Source organism: Mustelus asterias, unplaced genomic scaffold, assembly GCF_964213995.1.
Source record: "Mustelus asterias unplaced genomic scaffold, sMusAst1.hap1.1 HAP1_SCAFFOLD_562, whole genome shotgun sequence".
NCBI lineage: Eukaryota > Metazoa > Chordata > Chondrichthyes > Carcharhiniformes > Triakidae > Mustelus > Mustelus asterias.
The window spans coordinates 137,815-154,574 of record NW_027590512.1 but is presented as its reverse complement, the minus strand read 5'-3'; the positions used below and the strand labels follow the sequence as shown (position 1 = coordinate 154,574).

The window sequence follows — 16,760 nt, the reverse complement described above, 5'->3', positions numbered from 1 at the left end:
CTGTGGCGACTAGGGGACTTTCACAGTAACTTCATTGCAGTGTTAATGTAAGCCTTACTTGTGACTAATAAATAAACTTTAAACTTAAACTGGAGAAAATGCCCCTGTCTACATCAACGGGGATGAAGTAGAAAGGGTCGAGAGCTTCAAGTTTCCAGATCACCAACAACCTGTCCTGGATCTTCCACGCTGATACTTTAGTTAAGAAAGCCCCACCAACACCTCTACTTTCTCAGGAGGCTAAAGATATTTGGCATGTCAGCTACAACTCTCACTAGCTTTTGCAGATGCACTAAAGAAGGCATTCTTTCTGGTTGTATCACAGCTTGGTCTGGCTCCTGCTCTGCCCAAGACCGCAAAAAAACTACAAAGGGTCGTGAATGCAGCCCAATCCATCACGCAAACCAGCCTCCCATCCATTGACTCTGTCTACACTTCCTGCTGCCTCGGGGAAAAGCAGCCGGCATAATCAAGGACCCCACGCACCCCAGACATTCTCTCTTCCACCTTCTTCCATCGGGAAAAAGATACAAAAGTCTGAGGTCATGTACCGACCGACTCAAGAACAGCTTCTTCCCTGCTGCTGTTAGACTTTTGAATGGTCCCAATAAATAGTAAGCTGATCTTTCTCTTCACTTTATCTGTAACTGCAACACTACATTCTCCTTCTCTTCACTCCGATGTAATCTATGAACGGTATGCTTTGTATAGTGTGGAAGAAACAATACTTTTCACTGTGTCCCAACACATGTGACAGTAACAAATTATTCAGCCCATCGAGTTTGCACTGACTCTGACAGAGCATCCCACCAAGGCCCGAACCCCATAACCCCATGTGTACCCAGTTAATCCCCCTGACACTAAGAATCCATTTAGCATAGCCAATCCCCCTAACCTGCACATCTTTGGACACTAAGGGACAATTTAGCATGGCCAATCCCCCTAACCTGCACATCTTTGGACACTAAGGGACAATTTAGCATGGCCAATCCCCCTAACCTGCACATCTTTGGACACTAAGGGACAATTTAGCATGGCCAATCCCCCTAACCTGCACTTCTTTGGACACTAAGGGACAATTTAGCATAGCCAATCCCCCTAACCTGCACATCTTTGGACACTAAGGGACAATTTAGCATGGCCAATCCCCCTAACCTGCACATCTTTGGACACTAAGGGACAATTTAGCATGGCCAATCCCCCTAACCTGCACATCTTTGGACACTAAGGGACAATTTAGCATAGCCAATCCCCCTAACCTGCACATCTTTGGACACTAAGGGGCAATTTAGCATAGCCAATCCCCCTAACCTGCACATCTTGACACTAAGGGGCAATTTAGCATGGCCAATACCCCTAACCTGCACATCTTTGGACACTAAGGGACAATTTGCCATGGCCAATCCACCTAACCTGCACATCTTTGGACACTAAGGGGCAATTTAGCATGGCCAATACCCCTAACCTGCACATCTTTGGACACTAAGGGACAATTTGCCATGGCCAATCCACCTAACCACATCTTTGGACACTAAGGGGCAATTTAGCATGGCCAATACCCCTAACCTGCACATCTTTGGACACTAAGGGACAATTTGCCATGGCCAATCCACCTAACCTGCACATCTTTGGACACTAAGGGGCAATTTAGCATGGCCAATACCCCTAACCTGCACATCTTTGGACACTAAGGGACAATTTAGCATAGCCAATCCACCGAACCTGCACATCTTTGGACACTAAGGGGCAATTTAGCATAGCCAATCCACCGAACCTGCACATCTTTGGACACTAAGGGGCAATTTAGCATGGCCAATCCCCCTAACCTGCACATCTTTGGACACTAAGGGGCAATTTAGCATAGCCAATGCAGCTAACCTGCACATCTTTGGACACTAAGGGGCATCATGGATTCATGAGGGGAAAGTCGTGCTTGACGAACTTGTTGGATTTTTATGAAGATGTGACTAGTGCGGTTGACGGAGGGGAACCGGTGGATGCGGTGTTTTTGGATTTCCAACAGGCGTTTGATAAGGTGCCTCACAAAAAGGTTGCTGAAGAAGATTGGGTCACACAGAGTTGGGGGTAGGGTGTTAGTGTGGATTGGGGATTGGCTATCCGACAGGAAGCAGAGAGTCGGAATAAATGGGTGCTTTTCTGGTTGACAGATGGTAACTAGTGGCGTGCCGCAGGGATCGGTACTGGGGCCTCAACTATTTACCATTTATATAGACGGTCTGGAGGAGGGGACTGAGTGTAAGGTAACAAAGTTTGCAGACGACACAAAGATAAGTGGAAAAGTGAATCGTGTGGAGGGCGTAGAAGGTCTGCAGAGAGATTTGGACAGGCTGAGTGAGTGGGCGAGGATCTGGCAGATGGAGTATAACATTGACAAATGCGAGGTTATTCACTTTGGAGGAAATAGCAAATTGGATTATTATCTAAATGGAAAAAAATTACAACATGCTACTGTGCAGAGGGACCTGGGGGTCCTTGTGCATGAGACGCAAAAACCCAGTCTGCAGGTGCAACAGGTGATCAAGAAGGCAAATGGGATGTTGGCCTATATCGCAAGGGGGATAGAATATAAAAGCAGAGATGTCTTGCTGCATCTGTACAGGGCATTGGTGAGGCCGCAGCTGGAATACTGTGTGCAGAATTGGTCCCTTTATTTGCGGAAGGATATATTGGCCTTGGAGGGAGTGCAGAGAAGGTTCACCAGGTTGATACCAGAGATGAGGGGTGTTGATTATGAGGAGAGACTGACCAGATTGGGTTTGTACTCGTTGGAATTTAGAAGGCTGAGGGGGGATCTTATAGAGACCTATAAGATAATGAAGGGCCTGGATAGGGTGGAGGTGGAGAGATTCTTTCCACTTAGAAAGGAAGCTAGAACTAGAGGGCACAGCCTCAAAATAAAGGGGGGTCAGTTTAGGACAGAGTTGAGGAACTTCTTCTCTCAGAGGGTGGTGAATCTCTGGAATTCTCTGCCCACTGAAGTGGTGGAGGCTACCTCGTTGAATATGTTTAAATCACAGGTAGATGGATTCCTGATCGGTAAGGGAATTAGGGGTGATGGGGATCAGGCAGGTAAGTGGAACTGATCCACTTCAGATCAGCCATGATCTTATTGAATGGTGGGGCAGGCTCGAGGGGCTAGATGGCCTACTCCTGCTCCTATTTCTTATGTTCTTTGGACACTAAGGGACAATTTAGCATAGCCAATCCACGCAACCTGCACATCTTTGGACACTAAGGGACAATTTAGCATAGCCAATCCACCTAACCTGCACATCTTTGGACACGAAGGGACAATTTAGCATGGCCAATCCACCTAACCTACACATCTTTGGACACTAAGGGACAATATAGCATGGCCAATCCACCTAACCTGCACATCTTTGGACACGAAGGGACAATTTAGCATAGCCAATCCCCCTAACCTGCACATCTTTGGACACGAAGGGACAATTTAGCATGGCCAATCCACCCAACCTACACATTTTTGGACACGAAGGGACAATTTAGCATGGCCAATCCACCTAACTTGCACATGTTTGGACACGAAGGGACAATTTAGCATGGCCAATCCACCTAACCTGCACATCTTTGGACACGAAGGGACAATTTAGCATGGCCAATCCACCCAACCCGCACATCTTTGGACACGAAGGGACAATTTAGCATAGCCAATCCACCCAACCCGCACATCTTTGGACACTAAGGGACAATTTAGCATGGCCAATCCACCTAACCTGCACATCTTTGGACACTAAGGGGCAGTTTAGCATGGCCAATCCACCTAACCTGCACATCTTTTGACACTAAGGGACAATTTAGCATGGCCAATCCACCTAACCCGCACATCTTTGGACACTAAGGGACAATTTAGCATGGCCAATCCACCTAATCTGCACATCTTTGGACACTAAGGGACAATTTAGCATGGCCAATCCCCCTAACCTGCACATCTTTGGGCCAAATGATCAGTTGTGGTTCAACCAGTGGGTTCCTTTAAGAGAGACACAAAGAGAGGTTGGGAGGAGCGGCGCGGTGGCTGCCGGGAGGTGTCCCCCTGCCGGAGGCCGCGCGCGGTGGCTGCCGGGGAGTGTCCCCTCCGTCCCCGATGGGAGGTGGGTGCCCCGGAAGTGACGCGCGGCCGGGCTGTCATGGCGGCTCTCATGCAGCTTCCGGTTTCAGTTTGCTCCCAGTGAAAGGGGGGGGAAAGTTTCCGCTCCGCCGGGCGGGGGATTCGCTGCCGCCGCTCCGCCCCCCCGGGCCGGGCCCGCTCTGAACCCCCCCCTCCGCCTGCTGCCGGCTCCGGGCAATCGGCTCAAGCTGGAGAGGCCGGAGCCGGGCCCGGGCAGCTGGGGCCGGGCGGTCATGATGAAGACTCAGTGCCTCCTCGGCCTCAAAACCTTCGTGGCGCTCGCGGCCAAGGTCTGGAGCTTCATCCTCTACATCCTCCGGCGGCAGATCCGCACCGTGAGTCCCTCCAGCTGCTCCCGCTTCACCAGCAGCACTGACTTCACCAGCAGCACTGACTTCACCAGCAGCACTGACTTCACCAGCAGCACTGACTTAACCAGCAGCACTGACTTCACCAGCAGCACTGACTTCACCAGCAGCACTGACTTCACCAGCAGCACTGACTTCACCAGCAGCACTGACTTCACCAGCAGCACTGACTTCACCAGCAGCACTGACTTCACCAGCAGCACTGACTTCACCAGCAGCACTGACTTCACCAGCAGCACTGACTTCACCAGCAGCACTGACTTCACCAGCAGCACTGACTTCACCAGCAGCACTGACTTCACCAGCAGCACTGACTTCACCAGAGAGCCTTAACCAGCAACACTGACTTAACCAGCAGCACTGACTTCACCAGAGAGCCTTAACCAGCAACACTGACTTAACCAGCAGCACTGACTTCACCAGAGAGCCTTAACCAGCAGCACTGACTTCACCAGAGAGCCTTAACCAGCAGCACTGACTTCACCAGCAGCACTGACTTCACCAGAGAGCCTTAACCAGCAACACTGACTTAACCAGCAGCACTGACTTCACCAGAGAGCCTTAACCAGCAACACTGACTTAACCAGCAGCACTGACTTCACCAGAGAGCCTTAACCAGCAGCACTGACTTCACCAGAGAGCCTTAACCAGCAATACTGACTTCACCAGCAGCACTGACTTCACCAGAGAGCTTTAACCAGCAACACTGACTTAACCAGCAGCACTGACCTAACCAGAGAGACTTAACCAGCAGCACTGACTTCACCAGAGAGCCTTAACCAGCAACACTGACTTCACCAGAGAGCCTTAACCAGTGCCACTGACATAACGAGACCACTGACTTAACCAAAGCCACTGACTTAACCAGCGAACCTTCACCAGAGCCACTGACTTAACCAGCGAGCCTTAACCAGAGCCACTGACTTAACCAAAGCCACTGACTTAACCAGCGAGCCTTAACCAGAGCCACTGACTTAACCAGCCTTAACCAGTGCCACTGACATAACTAGACCACTGACTTAACCAGCCTTAACCAGTGCCACTGATATAACGCGCACCACTGACTTAACCAGAGCAACTGACTTAATTAGCACCACTGACCAACCAGTCTTAACTAGCACCACTGACAAAACTAGCACCACGGAGTTAACGATAGTCACTGACAACCAACCAGCCTTAACCAGCACCACTGACGTAACCAGCAACAGTGACTTAACCAGCTTAACCATCCTGACTTAACCAGCACCACTGACTTAGCCAGCCAGCCTTAGCCAGCAGTACTGACGTTAACAGCACCTAGAGGGATAGGAGTTGGGTCACCCATCTGGCAGATAGCATCAGGTGCCAACCTGTGGGGTCCATCCTGACCCGGGAGTGACGCTGTCAGGGAGGGAGGGGGAGATCCGCTGGTGGTGATTGTCGGGTCGGGGGGAAGAATGTGAACAGGATTAATCCACTCAGCACAATATATATGTGGGTTGGTGCTGGAGGAACTTCCCTTGGTATAATATTTATCTCGGTGAGGTGCTTTCCACGAGGTTGATGACTTATTGCAGCCGAGACTGGGGAGAATATTCAACTGCATGCCACGTGTTCTTGATCTAGTTTGAGGGTTGTTTGTTTTGTATGATTTCGGAAGGAGTTGTGCCTTGAAGGAAAGGCAATGGAAATGAGAAGCAGATCTCTCTCTCGCTGAGTGAGATGCAGTCTTTTCCCACGTGTCCAGTGCGAACTCTCTGAGATTTGTGTAGAGAACTTCACCACAGAAACTGCAGGAGCTGATGAGTTGTTACGATGAAGATTTAACTCAGCGCTTTTTCTGTTGTTTAAAGACGTGAATGAGGATAGGTTTGAGGGCACTGTGCTACCGTTTATTCATCTATCAGTGTCGCAAGGAGGCTTACATTCACACTGCAATGAAGTTATTGTGGAAAAATGGCTCTCCATGGAACACCTCCCTGAACTACCCTCTGCTGGAACAGGCACTCACATTGTTATAAATCTAGATGAATCACAACCAAATCATATGGTTTCTAGATAGGGAAGTACAGGTGGGGACGGGTCTGTCACTGTAGAACACTGGGGTACAGTACTGGTGGGGACGGGTCTGTTACTGTATAACACGGGTACAGTACTGGTGGGGATGGGTCTGTCACTGCATAACACTGGGGTACAGTACTGATGGGGATGGGTCTGTCGCTGTATAACACTGGGGTACAGTACTGGTGTGGACGGGTCTGTCACTGTATAACACTGGGGTACAGTACTGGTGGGGACGGGTCTGTCACTATAACACTGGGGTACAGTACTGGTGGGGACGGGTCTGTCACTGTATAACACTGGGGTACAGTACTAGAGGGGACGGGTCTGTCCCTGTATAACACTGGGGTACACTACTGGTGGGGACGGGTCTGTCGCTGTATAACACTGGGGTACAGTACTGGTGGGGACGGGTCTGTCGCTGTATAACACTGGGGTACAGTACTGGTGGGGACGGGCCTGTCGCTGTATAACACCGGGGTACAGTACTGGTGGGGACGGGTCTGTCACTGTATAACACTGGGGTACAGTACTGGTGGGGACGGGTCTGTCGCTTTATAACACTGGGGTACAGTACTGGTGGGGACGGGTCTGTCACTGTATAACACTGGGGTACAGTACTGGTGGGGACGGGTCTGTCGCTGTATAACACTGGGGTACAGTACTAGTGGGGACGGGTCTGTCACTGTGTAACACTGGGGTACAGTACTGGTGGGAACGGGTCTGTCACTGTATAACACTGGGGTACAGTACTGGTGGGGACGGGTCTGTCGCTGTATAACACTGGGGTACAGTACTGGTGGGGACGGGTCTGTCGCTGTATAACACTGGGTTACAGTACTAGTGGGGACAGGTCTGTCACTGTATAACACTGGGGTACAGTACTGATGGGGACGGGTCTGCCGCTGTATAACACTGGTACAGTACTGCTGGGGACGGGTCTGTCGCTGTGTAACACTGGGGTACAGTACTGGTGGGAACGGGTCTGTCGCTGTATAACACGGGTACAGTACTGGTGGGAACGGGTCTGTCGCTGTGTAACACTGGGTTACAGTACTGGTGGGGAGAGGTCTGTCACTATAACACTGGGGTACAGTACTAGTGGGGACGGGTCTGTCACTGTATAACACTGGGGTACAGTACTGATGGGGACGGGTCTGTCGCTGTATAACACTGGGGTACAGAACTGGTGGGAACGGGTCTGTCACTGTATAACACTGGGGTACAGTACTGGTGGGGACGGGTCTGTCACTGTATAACACTGGGTTACAGTACTGGTGGGGAGAGATCTGTCACTATAACACTGGGGTACAGTACTAGTGGGGACGGGTCTGTCACAGTATAACACTGGGGTACAGTGCTGATGGGGACGGGTCTGTCGCTGTATAACACGGGTACAGAACTGGTGGGAACGGGTCTGTCACTGTATAACACTGGGGTGCAGTACTGGTGGGGACGGGTCTGTCACTGTATAACACTGGGGTACAGAACTGGTGGGGAGAGGTCTGTCACTATAACACTGGGGTACAGTACTAGTGGGGACGGGTCTGTCACTGTATAACACTGGGGTACAGTACTGGTGGGGACGGTTCTGTCACTGTAACACTGGGGTACAGTACCAGTGGGGACGGGTCTGTCGCTGTATAACACTGGGGTACAGTACTGGTGGTGATGGGTCTGTCACTGTATAACACTGGGGTACAGTACTGGTGGGGACGGGTCTGTCGCTGTATAACACTGGGGTACAGTACTAGTGGGGACGGGTCTGTCACTGTATAACACTGGGATACAGTACTGGTGGGGACGGTTCTGTCACTGTAACACTGGGGTACAGTACTGGTGGGGACGGGTCTGTCGCTGTATAACACTGGGGTACAGTACTGGTGGTGATGGGTCTGTCACTGTATAACACTGGGGTACAGTACTGGTGGGGATGGGTCTGTCGCTGTATAACACTGGGGTGCAGTACTGGTGGGGACGGATCTGTCACTGTATAACACTGGGGTACAGTACTTGTGGGGATGGGTCTGTCACTGTATAACACTGGGGTACAGTACTGGTGGGTTCGGGTCTGTCACTGTATAACACTGAGTTACAGTACTGGTGGGGACGTGTCTGTCACTGTATAACACTGGGGTACAGTACTGGTGGGGACGGGTCTGTCACTGTATAACACTGGGTTACAGTACTGGTGGGGACGTGTCTGTCGCTGTATAACACTGGGGTACAGTACTGGTGGGGACGGGTCTGTCACTGTATAACACTGGGGTACAGTACTGGTGGGGACGGGTCTGTCACTGTATAACACTGGGGTACAGTACTGGTGGGGACGGGTCTGTCGCTGTATAACACTGGGGGACAGTACTGGTTGGGACAGGTCTGTCACTGTATAACACTGGGGTACAGTACTGGTGGGGACAGGTCTGTCACTGTATAACACTGGGGTACAGTACTGGTGGGGACGGGTCTGTCGCTGTATAACACTGGCGTACAGTACTGGTGGGGACGGGTCTGTCGCTGTATAACACTGGGGTACAGTACTGGTGGTGACGGGTCTGTCAATGTATAACACTGGGGTACAGTACTGGTGGGGACAGGTCTGTCACTGTATAACACTGGGGTACAGTACTGGTGGGGACGGGTCTGTCGCTGTATAACACTGGCGTACAGTACTGGTGGGGACGGGTCTGTCGCTGTATAACACTGGGGTACAGTACTGGTGGGGATGGATCTGTCACTGTATAACACTGGGGTACAGTACTGGTGGGGACGGGTCTGTCACTGTATAACACTGGGGTACAGTACTGGTGGGGATGGATCTGTCACTGTATAACACTGGGGTACAGTACTGGTGGGGACGGGTCTGTCACTGTATAACACTGGGGTACAGTACTGGTGGGGACGGGTCTGTCACTGTATAACACTGAGGTACAGTACTGGTGGGGACGGGTCTGTCGCTGTATAACACTGGGGTACAGTACTGGTGGGGACGGGTCTGTCACTGTATAACACTGGGGTACAGGACTGGTGGGGACGGGTCTGTCACTGTATAACACTGGGGTACAGTACTGGTGGGGACGGGTCTGTCACTGTATAACACTGGGGTACAGTACTGGTGGGGACGGGTCTTTCACTGTATAACACTGGGGTACAGTACTGGTGGGGACGGGTCTGTCACTGTATAACACTGGTGTACAGCACTTGTGGGGACGGGTCTGTCACTGTATAACACTGCGGTACAGTACTGGTGGGGACGGGTCTGTCGCTGTATAACACTGGGGTACAGTACTGGTGGGGACGGGTCTGTCGCTGTATAACACTGGCGTACAGTACTGGTGGGGACGGGTCTGTCACTGTGTAACACTGGGGTACAGTACTGGTGGGGACGGGTCTGTCACTGTATAACACTGGGGTACAGTACTGGTGGGGACAGGTCTGTCACTGTATAACACTGGGGTACAGTACTGGTGGGGACAGGTCTGTCACTGTATAACACTGGGGTACAGTACTGGTGGTGATGGGTCTGTCGCTGTGTAACACTGGCGTACAGTACTGGTGGGGACAGGTCTGTCGCTGTATAACACTGGGGTACAGTACTGGTGGGGACGGGTCTGTCGCTGTATAACACTGGGGTACAGTACTAGTGGGGATGGGTCTGTCGCTGTATAACACTGGGGTACAGTACTGGTGGGGATGGGTCTGTCACTGTGTAACACTGGGGTACAGTACTGGTGGGGACGGGTCTGTCGCTGTATAACACTGGGGTACAGTACTGGTGGGGATGGGTCTGTCACTGTATAACACTGGGTTACAGTACTGGTGGGGAGAGGTCTGTCACTATAACACTGGGGTACAGTCCTGGTGGGGACGGGTCTGTCACTGTATAACACTGGGGTACAGTACTGGTGGGGACGGGTCTGTCAATGTGTAACACTGGGGTACAGTACTGGTGGGGACGGGTCTGTCGCTGTATAACACTGGGGTACCGTACTGGTGGAAACGGGTCTGTCACTATAACACTGGGGTACAGTACTGGTGGGGACGGGTCTGTCGCTGTATAACACTGGGGTACAGTCCTGGTGGGGACGGGTCTGTCACTGTATAACGCTGGGGTACAGTACTGGAGGGGATGGGTCTGTCACTGTATAACACTGGGGTACAGTACTGGTGGGGACGGGTCTGTCGCTGTATAACACGGGTACAGTACGGGTGGGGACGGGTCTGTCGCTGTATAACACTGGGGTACAGTGCTGGTGGGGACGGGTCTGTCGCTGTATAACACTGGGGTACAGTACTGGTGGGGACGGGTCTGTTACTGTATAACACTGGGGTACAGTACTGGTGGGGACGGGTCTGTCGCTGTATAACACTGGGGTACAGTACTGGTGGGGACGGGTCTGTCGCTGTATAACACTGGAGTACAGTACTGGTGGGGACGGGTCTGTCGCTGTGTAACACTGGGGTACAGTACTGGTGGGGACGGGTCTGTCGCTGTATAACACGGGTACAGTACTGGTGGGGACGGGTCTGTCGCTGTATAACACTGGGGTACTGTGCTGGTGGGGACGGGTCTGTCGCTGTATAACACTGGGGTACAGTACTGGTGGGGACGGGTCTGTTACTGTATAACACTGGGGTACAGTACTGGTGGGGACGGGTCTGTCGCTGTATAACACTGGGGTACAGTACTGGTGGGGACGGGTGTGTCGCTGTGTAACACTGGGGTACAGTACTGGTGGGGACGGGTCTGTCGCTGTATAACACGGGTACAGTACTGGTGGGGACGGGTCTGTCGCTGTATAACACTGGGGTACTGTGCTGGTGGGGACGGGTCTGTCGCTGTATAACACTGGGGTACAGTACTGGTGGGGACGGGTCTGTTACTGTATAACACTGGGGTACAGTACTGGTGGGGACGGGTCTGTCGCTGTATAACACTGGGGTACAGTACTGGTGGGGACGGGTCTGTCGCAGTATAACACTGGAGTACAGTGCTGGTGGGGACGGGTCTGTCGCTGTGTAACACTGGGGTACAGTACTGGTGGGGACGGGTGTGTCGCTGTATAACACTGGGGTACAGTACTGGTGGGGATGGGTCTGTCGCTGTATAACACTGGGGTACAGTACTGGTGGGGGCGGTTCTGTCACTGTATAACACGGGTACGGTACTGGTGGGGACGGGTCTGTCACTGTATAACACTGGGGTACAGTACTGGTGGGGACGGGTCTGTCACTGTATAACACTGGGGTACAGAACTGGTGGGGACGTGTCTGTCACTGTATAACACTGGGGTACAGTACTGGTGGGGACGGGTCTGTCACTGTATAACACTGGGGTACAGAACTGGTAGGGATGGGTCTGTCACTGTACAACACTGGGTTACAGTACTGGTGGGGACGTGTCTGTCGCTGTATAACACTGGGGTACAGTACTGGTGGGGACGGGTCTGTCACTGTATAACACTGGGGTACAGTACTGGTGGGGACGGGTCTGTCACTGTATAACTGCGGTACAGTACTGGTGGGGACGGGTCTGTCACTGTATAACACTGGGGTACAGTAGTGGTGGGGATGGGTCTGTCACTGTATAACACTGGGGTACAGTACTGGTGGGGACGGGTCTGTCGCTGTATAACACTGGGGTACAGTACTGGTGGGGACGGGTCTGTCGCTGTATAACACTGGCGTACAGTACTGGTGGGGACGGGTCTGTCGCTGTATAACACTGGGGTACAGTACTGGTGGTGATGGGTCTGTCACTGTATAACACTGGGGTACAGTACTGGTGGGGATGGATCTGTCACTGTATAACACTGGGGTACCGTACTGGTGGGGACGGGTCTGTCACTGTATAACACTGGGGTACAGTACTGGTGGGGACGGGTCTGTCACTGTATAACACTGGGGTACAGTACTGGTGGGGATGGATCTGTCACTGTATAACACTGGGGTACAGTACTGGTGGGGACGGGTCTGTCACTGTATAACACTGGGGTACAGTACTGGTGGGGACGGGTCTGTCGCTGTATAACACTGGGGTACAGTACTGGTGGGGACGGGTCTGTCACTGTATAACACTGGGGTACAGTACTGGTGGGGACGGGCCTGTCGCTGTATAACACCGGGGTACAGTACTGGTGGGGACGGGTCTGTCACTGTATAACACTGGGGTACAGTACTGGTGGGGACGGGTCTGTCGCTTTATAACACTGGGGTACAGTACTGGTGGGGACGGGTCTGTCACTGTATAACACTGGGGTACTGTACTGGTGGGGACGGGTCTGTCGCTGTATAACACTGGGGTACAGTACTAGTGGGGACGGGTCTGTCACTGTGTAACACTGGGGTACAGTACTGGTGGGAACGGGTCTGTCACTGTATAACACTGGGGTACAGTACTGGTAGGGACGGGTCTGTCACTGTATAACACTGGGGTACAGTACTGGTGGGGACGGGTCTGTCGCTGTATAACACTGGGGTACAGTACTGGTGGGGACGGGTCTGTCACTGTATAACACTGGGGTACTGTACTGGTGGGGACGGGTCTGTCGCTGTATAACACTGGGGTACAGTACTAGTGGGGACGGGTCTGTCACTGTGTAACACTGGGGTACAGTACTGGTGGGAACGGGTCTGTCACTGTATAACACTGGGGTACAGTACTGGTGGGGACGGGTCTGTCACTGTGTAACACTGGGGTACAGTACTGGTGGGAACGGGTCTGTCACTGTATAACACTGGGGTACAGTACTAGTGGGGACGGGTCTGTCGCTGTATAACACTGGGGTACAGTACTGGTGGGGACGGGTCTGTCACTGTGTAACACTGGGGTACAGTACTGGTGGGAACGGGTCTGTCACTGTATAACACTGGGGTACAGTACTGGTGGGGACGGGTCTGTCGCTGTATAACACTGGGGTACAGTACTGGTGGGGACGGGTCTGTCGCTGTATAACACTGGGTTACAGTACTAGTGGGGACGGGTTTGTCACTGTATAACACTGGGGTACAGTACTGATGGGGACGGGTCTGCCGCTGTATAACACGGGTACAGTACTGGTGGGGACGGGTCTGTCGCTGTGGAACACTGGGGTACAGTACTGGTGGGAACGGGTCTGTCGCTGTATAACACGGGTACAGTACTGGTGGGAACGGGTCTGTCGCTGTGTAACACTGGGTTACAGTACTGGTGGGGAGAGGTCTGTCACTATAACACTGGGGTACAGTACTAGTGGGGACGGGTCTGTCACTGTATAACACTGGGGTACAGTACTGATGGGGACGGGTCTGTCGCTGTATAACACTGGGGTACAGAACTGGTGGGAACGGGTCTGTCACTGTATAACACTGGGTTACAGTACTGGTGGGGAGAGATCTGTCACTATAACACTGGGGTACAGTACTAGTGGGGACGGGTCTGTCACAGTATAACACTGGGGTACAGTGCTGATGGGGACGGGTCTGTCGCTGTATAACACTGGGGTACAGAACTGGTGGGAACGGGTCTGTCACTGTATAACACTGGGGTGCAGTACTGGTGGGGACGGGTCTGTCACTGTATAACACTGGGGTACAGAACTGGTGGGGAGAGGTCTGTCACTATAACACTGGGGTACAGTACTAGTGGGGACGGGTCTGTCACTGTATGACACTGGGGTACAGTACTGGTGGGGACGGTTCTGTCACTGTAACACTGGGGTACAGTACCAGTGGGGACGGGTCTGTCGCTGTATAACACTGGGGTACAGTACTGGTGGGGACGGTTCTGTCACTGTAACACTGGGGTACAGTACCAGTGGGGACGGGTCTGTCGCTGTATAACACTGGGGTACAGTACTGGTGGTGATGGGTCTGTCACTGTATAACACTGGGGTACAGTACTGGTGGGGACGGTTCTGTCACTGTAACACTGGGGTACAGTACCAGTGGGGACGGGTCTGTCGCTGTATAACACTGGGGTACAGTACTGGTGGTGATGGGTCTGTCACTGTATAACACTGGGGTACAGTACTGGTGGGGACGGGTCTGTCGCTGTATAACACTGGGGTACAGTACTAGTGGGGACGGGTCTGTCACTGTATAACACTGGGATACAGTACTGGTGGGGACGGTTCTGTCACTGTAACACTGGGGTACAGTACTGGTGGGGACGGGTCTGTCGCTGTATAACACTGGGGTACAGTACTGGTGGTGATGGGTCTGTCACTGTATAACACTGGGGTACAGTACTGGTGGGGATGGGTCTGTCGCTGTATAACACTGGGGTGCAGTACTGGTGGGGACGGATCTGTCACTGTATAACACTGGGGTACAGTACTGGTGGGGATGGGTGTGTCACTGTATAACACTGGGGTACAGTACTGGTGGGTTCGGGTCTGTCACTGTATAACACTGGGGTACAGTACTGGTGGGGACGGGTCTGTCACTGTGTAACACTGGGGTACAGTACTGGTGGGGACGGGTCTGTCGCTGTATAACACTGGGGTACAGTACTGGTGGGGATGGGTCTGTCACTGTATAACACTGGGGTACAGAACTGGTGGGGACGGGTCTGTCATTGTAACACTGGGGTAAAGTACTAGTGGGGACGGGTCTGTCACTGTATAACACTGGGGTACAGAACTGGTGGGGACTGGTCTGTCACTGTAACACTGGGGTACAGTACTGGTGGGGACGGGTCTGTCGCTGTGTAACACTGGGATACAGTACTGGTGGGGACGGGTCTGTCGCTGTGTAACACTGGGGTTCAGTACTGGTGGGGACGGGTCTTTCACTGTATAACACTGGGGTACCGTACTGGTGGGGACGGGTCTGTCACTATAACACTGGGGTACAGTACTGGTGGGGACGGGTCTGTCACTATAACACTGGGGTACAGTACTGGTGGGGACGGGTCTGTCACTGTATAACACTGGGGTACAGTACTGGTGGGGACGGGTCTGTCACTGTATAACACTGGGGTACAGTACTGGTGGGGACGGGTCTGTCACTATAACACTGGGGTACAGTACTGGTGGGGACGGGTCTGTCACTGTATAACACTGGGGTACAGTACTGGTGGGGACGGGTCTGACAATGTGTAACACTGGGGTACAGTACTGGTGGGGACGGGTCTGTCGCTGTATAACACTGGGGTACAGTACTGGTGGGGACGGGTCTGTCGCTGTATAACACTGGGGTACCGTACTGGTGGGGACGGGTCTGTCACTATAACACTGGGGTACAGTACTGGTGGGGACGGGTCTGTCGCTGTATAACACTGGGGTACAGTACTGGTGGGGACGGGTCTGTCACTGTATAACACTGGGGTACAGTACTGGTGGGGATGGGTCTGTCACTGTATAACACTGGGGTACAGTACTGGTGGGGACGGGTCTGTCACTATAACACTGGGGTACAGTACTGGTGGGGACGGGTCTGTCGCTGTATAACACTGGGGTACAGTCCTGGTGGGGACGGGTCTGTCGCTGTATAACACTGGGGTACAGTACTGGTGGGGATGGGTCTGTCACTGTATAACACTGGGGTACAGTACTGGTGGGGACGGGTCTGTCACTGTATAACACTGGGGTACAGAAGTGGTGGGGACGGGTCTGTGGCTGTATAACACTGGGGTACAGTACTAGTGGGGATGGGTCTGTCACTGTATAACACTGGGGTACAGTACTGGTGGGGATGGGTCTGTCACTGTGTAACACTGGGGTACAGTACTGGTGGGGACGGGTCTGTCGCTGTGTAACACTGGGGTACAGTACTGGTGGGGATGGGTCTGTCACTGTATAACACTGGGGTACAGAACTGGTGGGGACGGGTCTGTCACTGTAACACTGGGGTACAGTACCAGTGGGGACGGGTCTGTCACTGTATAACACTGGGGTGCAGAACTGGTGGGGACGGGTCTGTCACTGTAACACTGGGGTACAGTACTGGTGGGGACGGGTCTGTCGCTGTGTAACACTGGGGTACAGTACTGGTGGTGATGGGTCTGTCACTGTATAACACTGGGGTACAGTACTGGTGGGGACGGGTCTGTTGCTGTATAACACTGGGGTACAGTACTGGTGGTGATGGGTCTGTCACTGTATAACACTGGGGTACAGTACTGGTGGGGACGGGTCTTTCACTGTATAACACTGGGGTACAGTACTGGTGGGGACGGGTCTGTCACTGTATAACACTGGTGTACAGCACTTGTGGGGACG

General features: G+C 52.7%; 2 protein-coding genes across 2 annotated transcripts in view; one reads left to right on the top strand and one right to left on the bottom strand.

The window, feature by feature from the left end:
- LOC144487054 (claudin-7-like) overlaps nt 1-16,760 on the bottom strand; it is a 161,324-nt gene that overhangs the window by 78,179 nt on the left and 66,385 nt on the right. The window lies entirely within an intron of this gene.
- Nucleotides 4,169-16,760, top strand: part of LOC144487056 (CTD nuclear envelope phosphatase 1-like) — a 39,774-nt gene continuing 27,182 nt past the window's right edge. Inside the window, exon 1 of the mRNA XM_078205103.1 lies at nt 4,169-4,844. Coding sequence (XP_078061229.1) covers nt 4,384-4,844 — 461 coding nt within the window. The 5' untranslated portion in view covers nt 4,169-4,383. The remainder of the gene's footprint in view (nt 4,845-16,760) is intronic.